This window comes from Rhipicephalus sanguineus, chromosome 4, assembly GCF_013339695.2.
Source record: "Rhipicephalus sanguineus isolate Rsan-2018 chromosome 4, BIME_Rsan_1.4, whole genome shotgun sequence".
In the NCBI taxonomy this organism is placed as follows: domain Eukaryota; kingdom Metazoa; phylum Arthropoda; class Arachnida; order Ixodida; family Ixodidae; genus Rhipicephalus; species Rhipicephalus sanguineus.
In genome coordinates, this window is record NC_051179.1 from 44764801 (window position 1) to 44783311 (window position 18511).

The 18511-nt window shown below is 46.9% G+C and overlaps 1 protein-coding gene across 1 annotated transcript in view; it reads left to right on the plus strand.

The window, feature by feature from the left end:
* The window catches only part of LOC119389878 (peripheral-type benzodiazepine receptor-associated protein 1-like), a 424634-nt gene that overhangs the window by 152877 nt on the left and 253246 nt on the right, over positions 1–18511 (plus strand). The window contains 1 exon segment of the mRNA XM_037657292.2: positions 3066–3167. Within this exon segment, the coding sequence (XP_037513220.2) occupies positions 3066–3167 (102 nt within the window).

The window sequence follows — 18511 nt, forward strand, 5'->3', positions numbered from 1 at the left end:
TTTCTATTTCCCACCCTCTTGCTATACTATACTATCTATACTTGGCTATGATATGCTTCCTTTCTCCCTCTTTCTTTCTGTCTCCTTTCTCTCTCCCTGTGTCTCTTTCTTTCTCTCTTTCGTTATTTTTGTGTTTCCTTCCCTTTCTATCTCTTTCTCCCTCTCGCACCTATAGCAACGCAATCATGCTTGTTCTGCAACCGTGCCTGGACAGCCGAGTGGTTACAACGCTCGCCTTCGGACCGTGGGTGCCCGGGTTCGAATACAGCCTCGGCAAGAAATTTTATTTCGTTTTATTTATTTTCTCTCCTCCCCCTCTTCTACTCCTTTCCTTCGTCCTCGACACTTCACCGAGCAGAGTTCCCGCTTAACACTCGCCTCAGTCCTCCTTCCCGGCTCCTCGCCTAAGCACTCCTCGTTCAACTAGGCTTTACTCTCTCCCACCTCAGACTCCTACCTCCTTCCCCACCGCTCTTCATAGCTCCGCTCTCTCCCTGTAATGTATTCGCTTTACCCCGCACCTCCTGTACTGGGTAGTGGGGCTTGCCCAGTTCCTGTGACGCATACCCGCCCGAGTTTCTGCGCACGATTTGCATAGGAACGGCAGCTTAAACGGCTAATGCTATTAAAATGCCCTCACAGCATTTCATTTCACAGAAGCTGGCCTCGGCTGGATATATTAGTTATTTGATGAAGGTCCATTTGCTAAGTAAAACTGAAAAAAATTGAAGGACGCTTTGTAAATTCCAAAGTGTGTTCGGCGAAAGCCTGTGGCCATTCAACTCCGCTGACGAACGCCGCCGCTGGACGCCGCCGGCGCTTTGCGCTGCAGTTGCGCAACGCGCGTTGGAAGGAGCAACGCATTACTGTTGCGCGTTGACGGACGGACGCTGCCGACGGACGCCGCGTTGCGCAACGCGCGTTGGAAGAAGCAACGCGCAACTGTTGTTATGCGCCGCTGTGCCATCACGTGATTGCTGAGAGAGAGTGAGGGGGAGAGGCCACAGCTGGCACCGTGCCAGAGCACGGACGGACGCAATTATGAGACATTAAAGGCTTTCGCCTTAGTACTCCTCGCTGAATCTCCTTTGAGTTGTCTAAGCTATGGGTAACCGCACAGTTTAACCGCAGCGAAGTCTGTGGTTGCGGCCCTCCCTAGGACACTGTTTTCGGGCGGCATTTGTGGCATTTGCACGGTATCTTTTACCTTCACACCTTCACCAGAGCAGTAAACTGCGCCTGTAGTACTCATTTTGGTGTGCGTTTATAGAGAATGATCTGTTTTTGTGTTGAGAACAAAATGTGAACGATTCAGAGCAGCATAGGTTCTCTACCATGGAAGAGTAGTCAGCTGTCTTAAGAGAAAACACACACGACGAAAAGGGAACATGTTGTGCAAGCACCGTTTGTCGCGGTGCTTATGGATCAAGTGCCATCGTGCAACACGCGGACTTGCTATCAGACATAGCCTCCGCGGATGCCCTGGGAACCAATGACAACTTTTGTGTATTTTATCGAAGGCCTTGAAGTTCACAAAAGTGGAATAAAAAGGGTATGTACGAACAGCATGCGCAGCTAATGTCTTTAAATTAGAAGTTTGTTTCTCAGCGCTACAGATTTGCAGAATTCGTATTTTTTTAACGCCTTTGATGTCGAGACTGTAGCGGAGTTACTGATCATAAACATTCCACGCGAAATCTCCTTGGAGAGTTATAAGCAATATGTAGGCGTAGAGTTCTACCATCTGTCGAATAAAGTTGTAGTTACCTACCTACAGTAAGGAAAGTTTATGGTTGCGCTTTTCCCTAGAACATTTTCGGGATACATCGGCATGGCTAGAGTGTACTAGAAGCGTTTCTTGTAGGCCCTAGCATGGCGCCTTTCGTGCTCCTATAGTCGGCTACAACCTAAGAATGAATAGGGGCTCCGCCCCGAAAACCACGGCGCGCTTGTCAATCACCTATATATAAGAATTGTGCAAGCTGGTGTGCGGCTGGTTTTCCATCTAGCTTGGTTCTTGTAGCCAGGTCATCAGACATAGCTTGATGAATATATATAATATGTATGTATTTATTATTTCTGTGTGTGCATGTTCCCGTATCCGTGTGGGTTCTTGTATATATAAATTTCATGCTGACATTATTCAATTCTGTACATTGCTTACGCCATAACATCTGTTGTACATATGTGCTTGTATGTTCACGAAGTCATGTATACATTATGTGAAAATAAGATTGTTGTAAGTGTATGTTAGCCCGCAGTAGCATGTGTTGAAGACACCCTGTGGACTTGGACTTCTGTGTAAAAATGTTTCATGTATATAGTGCTTAGACATTTGTATATGTTACTGTCTTTGATTACGACACTGTACCCAACTGTTAGTAGCGTCCTGTGATGAAATAAACTTTTTCTAAACAGCTGGTTTCCTTTCGAACCGTAAGTACTTTTTCTGTGCTAGTGGAAATGCTACCCACATCGAAAACTAAAGAAAGATTCGTCATTCCTACCTAAAATATCACCTTTGAGTATTTGTTTTATCATAATGTTTTATTATTACTTTAGGGAGTAATGGTAGTGGTAATCGGTCTGTGGTCGCTGTGGTAGACCGTGATTGTTTCCGCGACCATTTTCAGCTAGAGGAATTTGTTCCTTTCGTCGAGCATTGTATTCACGCTGTTCTTCTGGTGTCTTTAATTTCCGTGGTCTACCCATGGCCGTATTTGAATGAACTGAATGAGTTGCTAGACGGGTCTGCCTTTTGTATATGAAAGCGGGAAACACACGCGAGGAGAAGGAAGGGCCGTTCGACGTCATTCGAAGCCCTCTTGTGAAGTGCAAAGCAGCTGCAACCTAATCTACATACAGCTTCGCTATAAAATTATACGACAGTCAGGCAGCTGTCGTCATCGCACTGGCGTTTGTGGTGGTGGTGGCCGGCGGCGGCGGCCATCACCACTACTACCACACTCTCGCATATACCGTTAAAAGTGTTAAATGTTTCGAACTATCATCCTTAACTTCCGAAACGTCTTTATTAAATGCTCTTTCGGCTGTTCTTCCTGCAGAACTGCCTGCTGTACCAGAACGTGGGGGAGCTCCAGCATATGATCAAGCAGTCCGCGAAAGAAAGACTGCAACTGGAACGTCAAGTGGCTCACCTGCACCAAGTGAGCACCTCCCTACTCACGTTCTTTGCTTGCTTTGCCTATAAAACTCAATTATGTTTTTGTGCGGTAGATAATTTATATCATCGCGTACCGCGTGACCAAAGTCAATGTTCAACGGCCTGCAACAGTTCTTGCCGCAAAGTGAAGATGTGAATCGTTTCACCCAGCTGACAGCGTTCTGGCGCAAGATGAGCCGTTATTGTGACGTCGTTTATGACACGAACAGCTTCCTTCACTTTATGGATCCACAGAAGACTGGTTTTACTGTAGTCTCGGTATGGCATTGTTGTTACGTATTTATTTATTTGGTCATGCTGCTCACGTATTTCCAAATAAATAAAGAGGCAGGCAGGAAGTTCGGGGGCAGCTGATAATAAGCAGTTTGCGGGGTTTCATAACGTGGACGCACCAAGCACAGGATAGGGTTGATTGGCAAGAGAGAGAGAGAGAGAAGGAATGTAGGAAAGGCAGGGAGGGAGGGAGGGAGGGAGGGAGGGAGGGAGGGAGGGACAGGCCTTTGCCCTGTAGTGTGCGTAGTCAGGCTGATGATCATGACCGCTGATGTAGCGGGAGAGGGGGGGGGGGGCTGTTGGTGCGTAATGTGAGGAGGGTAAACAAATAAACAGTTTAGATAACTGCACATACATTTCGCAGTGGTCAACTAACAGACGAAAGCATATTTATGGAATTATTTTAGCCCTTGAAATTGCTTATGTATTGCTGGCCTGTACAAAATTAGCCAGTAAAATGCTTCTTGAGTTTATGAATGTTGTACCGCTTCGGCTCATGTGCGGGAGTCTACAGTTCACAAAGCCGTCGTTGACACGGCTCCCTGCGTTTCGTTTGTCTCTCTTCCTCGACCATAATTTGTTTTACTCTGCCTTTATTCCGCAGCAAACGATTTCGACTACATACACTTGCATATGGCCCCTTTCCGCGAAACTGCCGCGTTCGTGGAGCCGGTGTCGCTTTCTACGTACAAGCGGCTGGTTGGCCGGACTTGTGCTTCGTGCGCGGTGTTGCTACATACCTCCACCGCTCCGGTATATCACGGGTCACTGAGTGTATCTCTTTACTACGTAGGCAAAACCAATTGGCCCGCATCTAACCCACTGCACTATATATCCTCCATCAGACTGTGACCCGCCCTGCCTTTGCTCGGAATTAATGATGGCGAACTTTGGCCTAACGGCACCATATAGTAGTTTAGCTCTGTATTCCAGTTGCCGACATGTTGCAACCGTTAAGCATGGCGAAACGGCGGCAAGACCGACCGGCGTCGGCCCCTTGAATGACTGCGCATGCGCCTTCCTTGGAAGAAACGAGTCTGGACAAATCTACGGGACATCTATACAGGCTACTAGACTACTATGCTGATTTGTACCTAAATCTTCTTCGCTACAAGTGTGTTTAATTTATGTCGTGATGCCACGTTATTACGCGAATACACATACGTTCCGCAGAAGGAATTCCCGAAGTTAAAGAATTGTCGCGGGGCCGTTCTGGAATACCACGAACAGGTGGATCAGGTGGATGTTACTGACGGGAAGCGGTCAAAATGAAATAACTGAAGCAAGTGACAAGCCCGTGTATATATATATATATATATATATATATATATATATATATATATATATACACCGACAAAGGCGTAGGAAAGTAGAGCCGAAAGATGGAAACTGAACAGTTCTTGGAATGCAAAGTCAGAGACAGGCCCGTAGCCAGGAATTTTTTTCGGGGGGGCACTTGCTGAAAGCCTTGACTATTTGAGAAAAACGCCTATTTTCACTATTTATTTTCGGTAAAACATCATGTATCATAAAAATTTCCCCCCTGGCTACGGGCCTAGTCAGAGGCCTTCGTCAACCATTGCAACAAAAAAACCTGTGTGACCATAACCATGCTATTTAAACAAGGACGGGACTGGTAAGACTGAGTAATAGTACGTGGCAAACTTCGCGCGCCCCACTTAGGCGATAAGGGGGGGGGGGGCGGTCGCCACCCCCAGACCCCCACCCCCCACCCCTCCTGCGCACACCTATGACTGAACTCTATCAATCTGCACAGCTACACTCATTGTTAAGCAACTGGCGTGCTCCACAGACGCCAGACCTTACTCGAAACAATTTAATTCTCTGTATAACAAGCCGCAAGTTGCGAAATGGCACGGGGGAATTGTTCCGTAAGCGAAGTTACAGAAGTAACCAGCACGTGGGCGCCGAGACTTCGAAAGTCATTAAACCACGTTCAGAGCCGCGCACTGGTTATACAGTAGCCGTTGCCGCCGAGTGCTAAATTTGGCTTATTGACTGACGCCGCCGGCGTGTAAGGCAACCACGGCGCTCTCCTGCTTCAGTGGGCGAGCATCGACTTGCGCAAATCCGTACGGCGTTTATATACGAATATCGCTTACGTGATTAGCTTGCCTCTCGCATGATGTTAAATGTGGCTCTGCTATCAGCCCCTGACTGGCAGTCGTTTGCGTAAACACTTTCAACGACCGAAAGACTGTCATTGTTGCGGGGTTTGCAGACGTGGAAAGGTCACTAAGATAAGAAAAAAAGAAGACTCGGCTGACAAGAATAGCCCGCTTCACTCTTGCAAGTAGGTTTGCTCATCAATCACACGAAGAAATCCCTCTTTGACGACTTGGGCGGGGATTTACTGTAAAAGCGTTACTCTTCCAGGGCAGTCGGCAATGGGTTGTTGCAAGAAGGCTGTATGCGATGCCGTAATTTATTTTATAAACGAATCAGACGCTGCCATGCTAATATTCCTGTTTCCTTTTTTAAAAAGCAAGTTCGCATAGTGCCTACTTGTAGTATCACCCGTGAGATTCGTAATAAAAAAAACCTGAAAAAAAAAACGTTACGTTATTACTATCACACTTCCACTTACCTACTTACGATGATGACGACGACGACAACAACAACAACAACAACAACAACAACAACAACAACAACAACAAGAACAGATGTCTTCAGGAGAAGCACGACGCCTGACTGTGCTGGTTGTTGACGAGTTGAGGTGCTGTCAACACCGCCAATAGTTTACTGGACCAGAGTTCCACAGGAAATCCGAATAAGTTTTTTTAGGGGCGAAGCTCCTCTTAGTCTAACCTTGTCCGGTGTCCGGCGTAACCGGCAGTATACTACGACCCATCACCGATCCTTTGCAAACTGCCCACTACTTCGTCTTTGCAAACATCCCACTACGACCCATCACCGATCCATCACTTCACCGACCATAAAGCCGTTATAATGAAGGGGGAACGGAAGCTACGTCTAGCTACCACTTACGATTAATAAAATTTCTTGTATAAATATATACAGTGTTTGTCACGTCTTTGATAATGTACTGGGCTATCGCTTTGATTACTGCTGGGCGAAACCACTGAAGATTTCGCGGTGTAACCATAATTGCTTCAGGAGATTCGCCCAAGCTCTTCATCATTCACCCGTGGATATGCTGTGAATTTTTTTGCTGAGTCGCGGTGCTTTTAATTTGATGAATCACGTATCGACTGTACTGTTCAAAAAATAAATAAATAAAAATTACAGTGCACATCGAATCTCTGATTTCGCGGCTACACGCAGCCACGCATCGGGCGGCATATCAGTTTTTTTTTCGCAAATAGCGCGTCTCACAACCTTTCAGGCCTGACTGTATAAAAAGAGTTGCTCTCGATGCCACATCAAGTTCACCTTTGCGCGGACCACAGCATGTCGACTGCACTTCAGAACATCTCCCCATACGAAAATTCTCGCGCACTTACAAGATCTGTCACTGGCGCAGGAAGGCGTTAGTCGTTCACTCCTGCAGAAGTTGGAGAACATCATCCTTAGTGAGAGACTGAAGTCGTGCTGTGCGTCCCACAGTGTGCGCAGTGCTCGCTTGCCTTCTCGTGTTTTCTTTATATTCCCCTTCTCCCATAGCACAAATTTAGGGTACAAACAACAAGCTCGTCGGGTAGACTTACCTTCTTTCCGTGCCCTTACTTTCGTTTTATATTCTGGTGCTTTGTTTCCATCTCTTTGCTTAATATTTCTCTAGTCTCTTCCCCTAGCCTCTCTCCCCCAGTGTCGGGTAGCGAAACGGAAACTTGCTCTTACTGGCCTCCCTGTCTCACTTCTTATTTCAGCGCCGCTCCTGCTTGCATATAAACATGTGAACAAAAAATGGAAGAGTGAGCCAATAGTTAAAGGGAATGAGTTAAGAAATACAGGCAAATGCGAGCAGCCATCGCAGGCAATAAGGCGCATTGAAAGAACGTTTATGTTGAGTTGACCTTCTTCCCTTTCCTTGACCGCAATGTGGCTTCTCTGTTCAGCAACAATGCCTTGAGGGAAAGCCTCTACTCATGGCGCAACTGCCTCCATTCAGCGGCGTTATTGCATATCCTACGCAATGGCCGCGACGTGCCCTGCACTTAAGGCGTCATCGTTATCTTGGAAGGCCTGTCGTTAGAGCTTTAACTCGTGGCGTTATGGCTGCGAGCACCCTACCTATAACACATATGTAGTTACGAGATCTGTCCGTGGTGGTGTTCGGCGTACTCCTAGTCGTGCTGAAATTGCACTGCCTGCTGTGTTTGCAGAACTGTTTACGGTGAACCCTATTTGTAAGTGCTTCTGTGTGAAGTAACACTACTTCGCTGTTTTTTGTTTTCGTTTTTTATTGTCTTTTTTTCTGTTTATTTCTGTCTGTTTTTGTCTGACTACATTATGTGCGTTACAATGTGCCAGAGATAACGGGATTTCGTTCGTTACATGATGCCACTACTTTTATGGTGCAAGGGCACACAACTTCGATTTGAACGTCCTCAATATATATTTCGCGTAAAATCATACTTCCAGCGTCTCTATATCGTTACTCACATTTTTTAGTTAAGACTCTTACTATTACGGCACTTACTAGGATGACTGCTGCTATTACCACTACTACTTCCACCTCCACCACCACTACTAAGGCTTCTCCTCCTCATCCCACTACTGGTTATTGCAAAACTATATTACTAAATCTATTTATTTTATAAAGTTATTTGCTTTTTAAAAGAATCCACCGTCCTATTCATCACCGATACCCCGAGGCGGGTTGTGTCAAGCAACTGTGGTACAGCCATCCAACCGACTGCTACTACTACTATTACTACTACTACTGCTACCACCGCCAGCAACATCACCTTTACTACTACTACTGCTACCACAACCACCACCTCCACTACTGCTACTTCTACTAGCACTACCACTGCTACGAAAACCACCACTTCTGCTGCTACTACTACTACTACTACTACTTCTGCTACTACTACTACTACTACTACTACTACTACTACTACTACTACTACTACTACTACTACTACTACTACTACTACTACTACTACTACCACCACCACCACCTCCACTATACTACTGCTACCATCACCACCACCATCTACTGCTACAACCAACTCCACTTCCAGCACTTCTACTACTACTACTGCTACTACATTTACTACCACCAAATCCACTACTACCACTTCTAATACTACGAAAGAGCTTGCACTGTTGCTACGTACGCGCTTCAAATCCTCTGCCATCTCCCCATTCGCGATAACTGAAAATCTCTAAGCCGACGCTTCTCTCATGCCCTGAGATATCAACAGGTTGAAGAGCGCGCCTCGATCCCGAACGTCCCCCTTTTTGCCTCTGTCGCCACCTCACGTTGGGGTGCACGCGAAGCGGTAAGCCTCGTACGTAAGAACACTAACCTCATTTTCTGCGCACAGACGCGCAACCATTTCAGCTTCGGAATGCGCCGGCTGTATTGTAACTAACCTCCTTTCCCGCCCGCCGCTACGAAAATGCCTACTACTCGCTTCCCAGAATGTGCGGCCAGCCGCGTGTTTTTATGCGCGCAGTCCCGCTACAGCGGCTGCGACACGCAGCTTTTTCTCATTTGGCGTCGGAATGCGCTTATGCGCTGTGCATACAGCTTATCCCGGTGTACACTGCGATATGAGAGAGCCTACTGCACAGTGTTCTAGTACATTAAGAGACCAGCGTGGCGCAACCAGAGTTGGCCTACGAGCTTCGCTTCGACCGCTGGGCGAAGCCGGTTTCGTCGTATGCCCGGGCGTTAGTGGGTCGAATGAGCACACGCAACAGGACCAACGATGTGGAAGAAAAAAAGCGAAGAACATAGCCAGTTCTAGAGTAAGTAAATGAGGGGAAATAAAGCAAGAAAGAAATAATAAGACAGCGGCTCCAGAGCCGGCGGGGCTCGGGTTATGGGGCCAGAACCCGCGACCGGGGTGGGGGGAGGGGAGGGGGTGTGTGGCTGCGCTTCGTTGTAATCGATTTCCAGCGCTCTGAGCCAGTGCCACCGGCGCCTGGTATAGAGGAATAAAAAGAATAAACAAAGCGACGAAAGAGAGAACGAAAAAGAAAGCGAAAGAGAGGGGCGAGGAAATTATATAGGGGGCGCTGCCGTCGACCGGCGGCCACAATCCGCCATCTTACTTTTACGCCTCATCCTCTTCCCCCCCCTCTTCGCTCCTTTCTTCCTCATACTATCCCTCTAGCGCGCGTTGGAAGAGAAAGAACGATAGACGGGTCCTTCTCTCTCTCACCCTCTCCCAATCGAAGGATACCAACGCCCCCTGGCTGAGAGGGGGCGAAGCGACGGCGCTGCTGCCGCACGGCATCGCGACGAGCGGCGGCGCGGTGGAGCCCAACTCCCAGGCCAGGCTAGGCCCTCCCCAGCAGCAGCAGCGGGAGCTCGCTGCGGCGGCGGCTTCTCCGCAAGTAGGTCGCGCTAGGACTAAAAAGCACCGCGGCGCGCGTGTGCGCACACCGACCGACCCTCTTCGCCCACCCCGAACTGAGCAAGCCGAAGTTGAAGAAGAAGCTGAAGTAGAAGAAGTGGCTTTCCCCTTTCCCGGCTTGAGAAGAGGAGGATTTCTTCCCGCGGCGCCGAGGTGGTGGTGTGGCCCTCGCTTTTTTTCTGTACCTCCCGTGCTCCCGAAGTGCTCCCTCTGTGTGTGGTGTGCGCGCCCTCTAGAACGCCGACCGACGCCGCCACCTTCAACCGCCGTTCTTCGTAGTTGTCGTCGCTGCCGGCATATAGACCGCCCGCCGCCCCCGGCTTTTTGCTCTAGCGTAGTGCGAAGTGTACCGCTGACTCGACGCCACCCGGCTTCTCCCGTTTCTGTAGCGCCGCAGCGAAGCTTCATCTCCCCGAAGAAAGAAACACTGCACTAGCACCCTTGGTCGTCGTCGTCGTCGTCTTCCCCTGTCTGTCGAGTACAAGAGTTTCGCATCCGCTACTGCCTCGTTGCACGCGCCACCCCGAAATCGACCCCTCCCCCCAATCATCCGTACCGCTTCACCGCGAAAGGCTTCTTCTGCTGCTGCCGCTGCTTAGGTGAGTGTGATGCGTGCACGCGTTGTTCCTTTGGCTGGGTGTGTTTCGTGTATAGTGAGTACACGTACGTATACTGCGTGAATGAACCCAATAGAGGACACGAACACTCGCAGGGAGGGCCCCCTCCCAAGTTCGGTGCATCCCGGTTCCTCGTTATCTCAAAGCTGCAACAAACGCGCGCGAAATTTCCGGCAGCGGTTCGCCCAAACAATGCAGTTGAATACAGCTTCTCGAAGAAGCGCGTGTGGCTGCAGAACATACGAGCAGATAGCAATAAGTCGTATAGGCTGGACTACCGCGCCCAACGTTTGTCTTTTTGAAAGATAACGCAGCTAGAGAAATCTAATCAGATCCTTTAATTAATTTCGTTACGATGCATTTTGAAATTTGTCCAGTTGTAGTGGATGGACTTGCAAGCCATATCCACGCGCGATGAAATCTGAGGCTAAATCAATCAGGATAGCGGTGCGTACTAGCTTTTGAAAAGAAGCTGGCCGAGATCGCAAAGAACACGCTTTTCGTGGGTCCCGAACTCATTTTGCAAGAATAGTAAACGTGAAGGGGCTTCCTTTTTTAAAACAGCGGAATACTGAACAGCAGGAACACTGGACAATAGAAAGAGAACCGCAGGACAGCCCTTTGTCTTGTTGTTCAGTAATTTATATGTTCGATCGTTCTGTCGTTTGGCATGGTGTACCGGCAATCAATCAAACTGAACAAGCTGGTACAGGACTTCGCTCGTTGCATTCTAATATTCTGACCCGCTAAATAGGTCGAAACCGCTGCGCTGTAGGACATTAACTTGAAACCCCGTTCCTCCCGCTCAAGTGCTATAATAATAGTCTTTACAAAAAAGTGCCCGAAGGTACGCCGTTCTGATTTCTCGTTGACCTCATCTGCGTCTTTTGCTCGCCAAGAGTGAGAAACGAAAAGAATAAAAAGGAAGGCTCTTTCTCGTGCCGGAAGCATTGTGCTGCTTGAAAACGACCGGCACCCAAAGGGCCTGATCGATTCCACGAGCAACCACCATGCCTTGAACGTCGCCCATACCGCCGAGCCACACCGCCGGCAGGAAATTTTTTTTTTTTTTTGCTGTTTCTATGTGTATAACTTCTTTTTCGTTCCCTCATTTCTTTTTCGGGGCATCTCTGTCACTTTACAAGGACTGGAATCTTGGCGAGTCTGTAGATGTCGTTACTTGAGCAAGGAGCGCGATCAAACAACGGCACAAGAAGGAACAAGTACCACGCCTGGCGTTCCTGTGCAGTGTTTTTTTTTTTTATTTCGCTCCTTGTTCAAGTACTTTCGCTTCACCTCGTGTGTCCACTCCTCTTTGTGTACTGGTGTTTATTATTTATTTAAGACACAATACAAAATTTTGAAAAGGCAGGTACCACAACTGCGGTCGGGGAGCTCGATTACTCCTCCCCTCACGCATCACTTGTGCGAGAAATCCAAATACTTAATCGGCTAATTAACAAGAAATTTAATCATATACTTTAATTAATTTCGTTACGATGCACTTTGAAATTTGTCCAGTTGTAGTGGGTGGACTTGCAAGCCATATCCACGTGCAATGAAATCTGATTCTCAATGAATCAAACAATCTTTCAAAGGAACTTTGATTTCTCCACGACAAAAATGGTGGTGACAAGAAAAGCAGCAATTCTGCAGCTTGACAAGGCTCCCCCCCCCCCTACGGTGTCTAGCAGCAAATTAGCCACAAGAAAATAATTCATAATAATTAAATATTAAGGACCGGAGAGGATCCCGAGATATGCGTAATTAAACTTGCGTTGTAAATGCAGGCTGCTGTTCCAGTTACCGTTTCTTTATTTTTTCTTTGCTACAACGCCTTTTTTTGTGCATTGCAGCGCAAAACTTAACTAGAACACCCATGTATTTCGTCGGACACGTTTGGAATGGATTTCTCGACACTCGTGTCGTTCTGAAAACTTGTTTAAAGTGAGCATGCTTTCCTAAATTATGGGCTACGTTAGTAAATAAGGATATAGGAATTACTTATATGCCTTTCTTAGTTATGTCGCTGGAATTCTTCAGCAAGTAATGTCCTCCTTTTGCGCTAATCGAACTCGCACCGTAAGACATACATGTAATACGCTCAAAGGTTGTGGGTTTGGATCTCACCGATGGAAAGGGCGATCTTTCGTCCACTTGAGTTCATTTAACTTTATGCCACAATTGCTATACACTACAGTTGAAAGACAACAATTAACGTCCTCTATGCTTTCCCTGGCCTAATTGTTCGTTGGATAGATTCGGTCGTAATGCATACATGTAAGATCGGCCTCCTTAGCTAAAGAGGAAGCCGGCATACAACTGCACAAAGTCTACATCGCAGCACAACCTCTCTCAGATTGACTTGCTTTCCAACGTGGATTCTTTCGTCATCTCCGACGCTGGTTCTTTTTCACCGAGGGACAACTTTAATCGTTAGAGTTTATGGAATCGCTTCGCGACGCCACCTGCCTCCCCGCGAAAGCTATAGCGCTGTAAAATTGAGCAAAGTTTGCCTCGTCACGCTTGCACGGCCGCCGTTACGCAACACCGACGCGCTACGTGGTGGAGCCCCCAGCATATACGTGCCCCCATTAGTCATTATCGCGCCGGCCGCGCTATGGCCTTTTGTGCGGGCGCCCCCCCTCCCCCCCTCCTCCCCCCTCCCGCCTGGCTCGAATACCGCGAATCGCTGCTGCCCGCCAGCAGCGGGTCGTGTTTCGTTAGAAAGGCCGCTTCCCCGCAACACCCCCGTTACGGTCTTTCTTGTGCACTGCAGTGCTTTGCGAATCTGTCGAGCGCACATTTTCACCCTGGATTCGAGAGCAGTCTAGGTCTTAGAAGACAAACGCCACGATGCAGTGACGACATTTCATTTGATTAGAATAATGAAGCTTACACTTACATGCACTTCGGAGAAAACGTCATCAACAGCCCATATCCTGTCCACTGCAAATCGAAATCCTTTGCCAATAATGTCCAGTTGTTCATTTCGTGGGCGAGCGGATTCCATTCTCTAAAGCGCGCTTTCCGTCGCTTCTTTACCTGTTCTATTACCCCTGCTTGATCACCGGTTATCTGTTCTACTCATCACGTAACCTTACAGTTACATATTTTCCCGCCTAATGTCAACTACAGTCAAACTCGATTTAACCAAGTTATGACCACGCTCGAATTTTTTTCGTTAAATCTGGAAGTTCGTAAAATCGAGAAAAGCCTTTTTCGCACCTTAGAAATCTTCAGTTGTAACCGAAACACAAAGACAACGCATAATTTCATTTGCCGCTAACCCACGCCTGCGCGTGCCAAAAGTTCGCGAGGGGGGCTCCGGACATGGAGCAGATAACGAAATAACGAAAGCAACCACCACAGTGTACCTGCGGTAACACTTACTATAGGACAATAAACCACCGCTGCTTTTAGCGCCATCTGGTACGCAAGAGTGCTGCCTGCTATTGAGTCCGTTGTTTCGTGCGTGAGCGTGGCGTGCAGGCTCGTCAAAATAAAGCTGCGGTCGTGACTAATAATAATATCTGGGGTTTTACGTGCCAAAACCACGCTATGATTATGAGGCACGCCGTAGTGGAGGGCTCCTGAAATTTTGACCATCTGGTGTTCTTTAACGTGCGCTCACATCGTACAGTACACGGGCCTCTAGCATTTCGGCTCCATCGAAATGCGACCGCCACGACAGGGATCGAACCCGCGACATACGGGTCAGCAGCCGAGCACCGCAACCGCTATGTCACCGCGGCGGACACTGTCGTGGCTCGGGCGGCTAGGATGTTTTACTGCGATAGCTTAAGAGCGCATGGTCGAAGGACAGCCAATATGTGTCAAAATTAGAACGAAATCACCGCGTTATTACTCATTTGTTACACGAAAACTTTCGTTAAATCGGGTTTGATGGCCGAATTAGTTCGGTATTTCGGGTTGATGACAACGCTGAACCCTATGGGTATATATCATAGTCATCACCCGACACCTGGAGTAACAAGTCAGGCGACAAACTAGGCTAACCTCTCCGGTAATTTCGTTAACGATTATTATCTTTCTCTGGGAATGGAAATTTCTTCGTTAGATCGGGAACTTAGAAAAATAGCGTTTGGTTAGATCGAGTATTAACTGCGGTATGACGGCTACCCCCTTGTCCTCTCCTATCCTCCACTCTGCCGTGTTCCGATCATTTAATGTTGCTCCTCTTACATTTTGTGCCAGCGCTGCATTAACAATGAACGTTGCTGAAGTGGCATGAAAATGTGGCTCGTTGCAATCTTTCTCTTTTGCACTCTTCTTTGTGTGTTTTTTTCTTCTAAGAAACGAACTGTGATCACGAATGAATACTAAACTGAAATGAAGCTAGATGTCGCTAAGTGCCGTCGAGCCGCCGGCCACTCTTAATGATGCCGTGGGCACATGATCCCATTCAATACGAGTTCCTTAAACACTTCCCTGTGGCCTTCAGAATACCATCTTGTGCATGGGGTGTCTTGTTTACCCATACTATCCACTATGGCAAACTTTAATTTCCGCTCAACTTAACTGGTAGCTCATGGGCGAAACATGGGCGAAATCAGAACGCTTTAACTTCATTACCACGAAGAAGACGAAACGGGATGAAGCGCTTCGTCTAGCCTCGTCTTCTTTTCTTTTGTCATAATTCAAAACGCTGATTTTTATTTGTTCGTGCGTGCGCGTATGTATACGTGGGAAAAGAGGCAGTCGAAACATTTTAACTACTTGTTCAGACATACGGGTCTAACGTAGCCCGCCTTCCCGTACGAGTGCATCTAGTAAAGAACAAACAAACCGTTCACAACGAGTTGATGACTTCACTGTGTACGAGAAAATCTCGTAGATATCTCGGAGACAATCTCACCTTGTTATTAGAACACAAACATCGTCCAATCCAAAAAACGGCAGGAAGTGGAAGATGGAAGCTGCGATGAAAAAATCCGTAGACAAGCACTTTAGGCGCAGATAAGAATATATCTATGAGACGGCCGTTATATCATACGGCGTGATGAAAAAGCTTTTGCATTGCAACAGAGACATAAAGGTTCTTGATGTCCAGATCAGGCAAACGTGTAATCGTGTGTGCTTACTGACCACCCTTTCTAGAATATGTAAATAATGCTTATTGACCGCTCTTCGTTTATTCAGAGGACCGGCTGCGAAAGTTTCAGCTCTCAATTCCGCTGATACGAATTTCTGGTTTCGTAACGCGGCAGTCAGCGGGCAACTTTTCCAGCGCTGAAACAATTTTTGTGAAATTGCGCGCGCGTTTTTGTTAGCGTCATTTCTTCTACGTGACGACTAACTAGATCGCGTTTTATTGTTATCCCGCTTCGATGTGGACACCGATGCGGGCACTTTTTCTCATTATGCCTTGTTTGTACCACGCATTAAAATTATTTGTTCGAAAACTTTAAGTCCACTGCAAACCGAGTTCAGTTGCAGGTAAACATCTGTATAAGCGGTCCGCTCTGGCATGTTTAGTGACGTTGCGCGCTTTTCGTTCTTTTTTTTTTGTTTTGTTTCCCAGATATTCAAACAGGATTGCGTAAACAGAGTGAGGGGTTTTGTTTAGTGGGGTGCGGATATCCGAAAATTTCGAATGACGAATCGAATAGCATTCTATTCGATTCGGTACTTGGATCGAATAGTACATATTCGAAATGTCGGATATTTTTCGAATAGTTTTCGAATAATCAGCAACGACAAGAGAACCCCCAGAGAACGATACTTTGGAACAGCTGAAGGTCATTTTTGTTCTCTTAATCATCACATTACCAATGTGAATGCAGCGCAAGCTTTTACCGAACTACCAACGCTGTCTTTATTACCAGGTGAAGACAATTTTTCTGAAAACTCCACTCTTACTCAGTTTTCACTGTGCTGCAGCTGCATCGCAATAATCAGTTCCTGTCTTCGTGCATGCGCGTGATGAGAGTTGGAGCAATGTATGGGTGACAAGGTCTCAGTCAAGCAGACCGTGTTCTGCCTTTAGCCTTGCCATCCAAGGTTCATTCTGTGTCTGAAATAAAATCAATCAATCAATCTAGTAATAACTGAAGGTGGGGACTACGAATGCGTTCAGCTTCGTGAATAAAAGACGCAAGTATTGTGTTTGCGTAACTTTTCTCTTTAGCTTTCAACACTGTTTGTAATCTTTCGGTGCCGAGGCCCATGTTGTGATGACAGGTTTATCAGTGTTTCATCACATCTTTAGCTGTATTCGTTTGTTCGCTTCAAAATTGTTTAGTCGTTATGTCTCAATCTTATTTAAAAGCAAGTGATCGAGTATCACCTTCATTACTGTAGTCACCGCAGTATTTCAATTTTCAACCTGCAGGTACCGAGGGTTTCGAAGGCCCTGGTCGTTGCTTTATACGAAGTTACCTCAGCTTCCATAGTTGTGGTATTTTGTGTCGGTTAAAAGTAACCGCAATGCTATTTGGTGAAAGTTTGTGAATATTTGGCTCAAATAAAATGTTGGCGTGTCCTAAGACTTATTATAGCAAAGTTTTTCTGCGGAATCCCGCAAGGTGGTGGAAGGATTAAGAACCCTTCCGCCAGCAAATAAGAAGCTTTCTTTCTGAGAAATCCGTATATATTTCCTTGTGGCTTCGTGCTACAAACGGGTGGTTGTCAATTTCCATGTCTAGAGCCCCGCCACGGTGGTCTAGCGGTTATGGCGCTCGACTTCTGACCCGAAGGTCGCGGGATCGAATCCCGGCCGCGGCGGCTGCATTTTCGATGGAGGCGAAAATGTTTGAGGCCCGTGTACTTAGATTTAGGTGCACGTTAAAGAACCCCAGGTGGTCGAAATTTCCGGAGCCCTCCACTACGGCGTCTCTCATAATCATATCGTGGTTTTGGGACGTTAAACCCCAGATATTATTATTAATTTCCATGTCTAGAGTTCTGAGACGTCTGGAGTTTTGAAAGCCGTTGTCTTACTACTGGAAAACTATTCGAAGTCTATTCGATTAGTATTCGTATTCAATTCTGTGTCATCGCTATTCGATTCGTGTTCGATTCCGTTCCAAAATTCACTATTCGCACACCCCTAGTTTTGTAGCATGTCTGTTAGCGAACGGACTTGCCTCTATGGACTTTTATTCCATATTACAATTTAAAAGCAAACACTTTGTTGAAGCACGTAGTTTGGAAAGACTTGCCTGTCTGGTTCGGTTATTTGTTACTGAGTTGCAAAAGCAAACACTTTGTTGAAGCCACGTAGTTTGGAAAGACTTGCCTGTATGGTTGGGTTATTTGTTACTGAGTTGCAACCCGCCATTTCTGTCCTTACTCCACTCTGAAGGTGGAACCCAGTTTTTTTTCCAAATTTGAGGATTTCTTTTCTTGCTTGGAGCCATTCAAACGTCCTGAAGAGTTTGTCGATGTAGCTTTACTGGTGCTAGTGTTTAACCAAAACCCAATTCGCCGTCAGTGTTTGTGTTGCTAAAACCGGCTCATTGTAAACACGCGAGCGGTAAGTAAACGAAAAAGTATTTTCTTTAACCAAGTATTTGTGTATGCGCCGGTGAAGAATAATGCGTGAAAATCGTTCGGATGGGGGGAGAAATACCGCACCGTTTTCGACCGGTCCCCTTTGCAAGATGTCGAACTCTACGAGCCAGCGTAGCAATTCATTGTGAATAGCTGTGACTAACGCGTCCAACGCTTCTCTGCGTGACAAAGGTCACTACGAGAGACTCAGCCTTTCAAACCTCTCGTTCCAGATTTTTCACTTTGCGAGCGAAGCTTGCTATAAGTTACAGATTTCGGTGACGGCGGCGTTGTACGCTAAAAACGTGGTGCCGACGATTGTACAGAAATGCGGCCCTCGAAGGCGTGCCGGTCACATGCGTGTTTTTGGGCGCCGTTTTTCAATAACTGATGCTCTCTCGATCGTG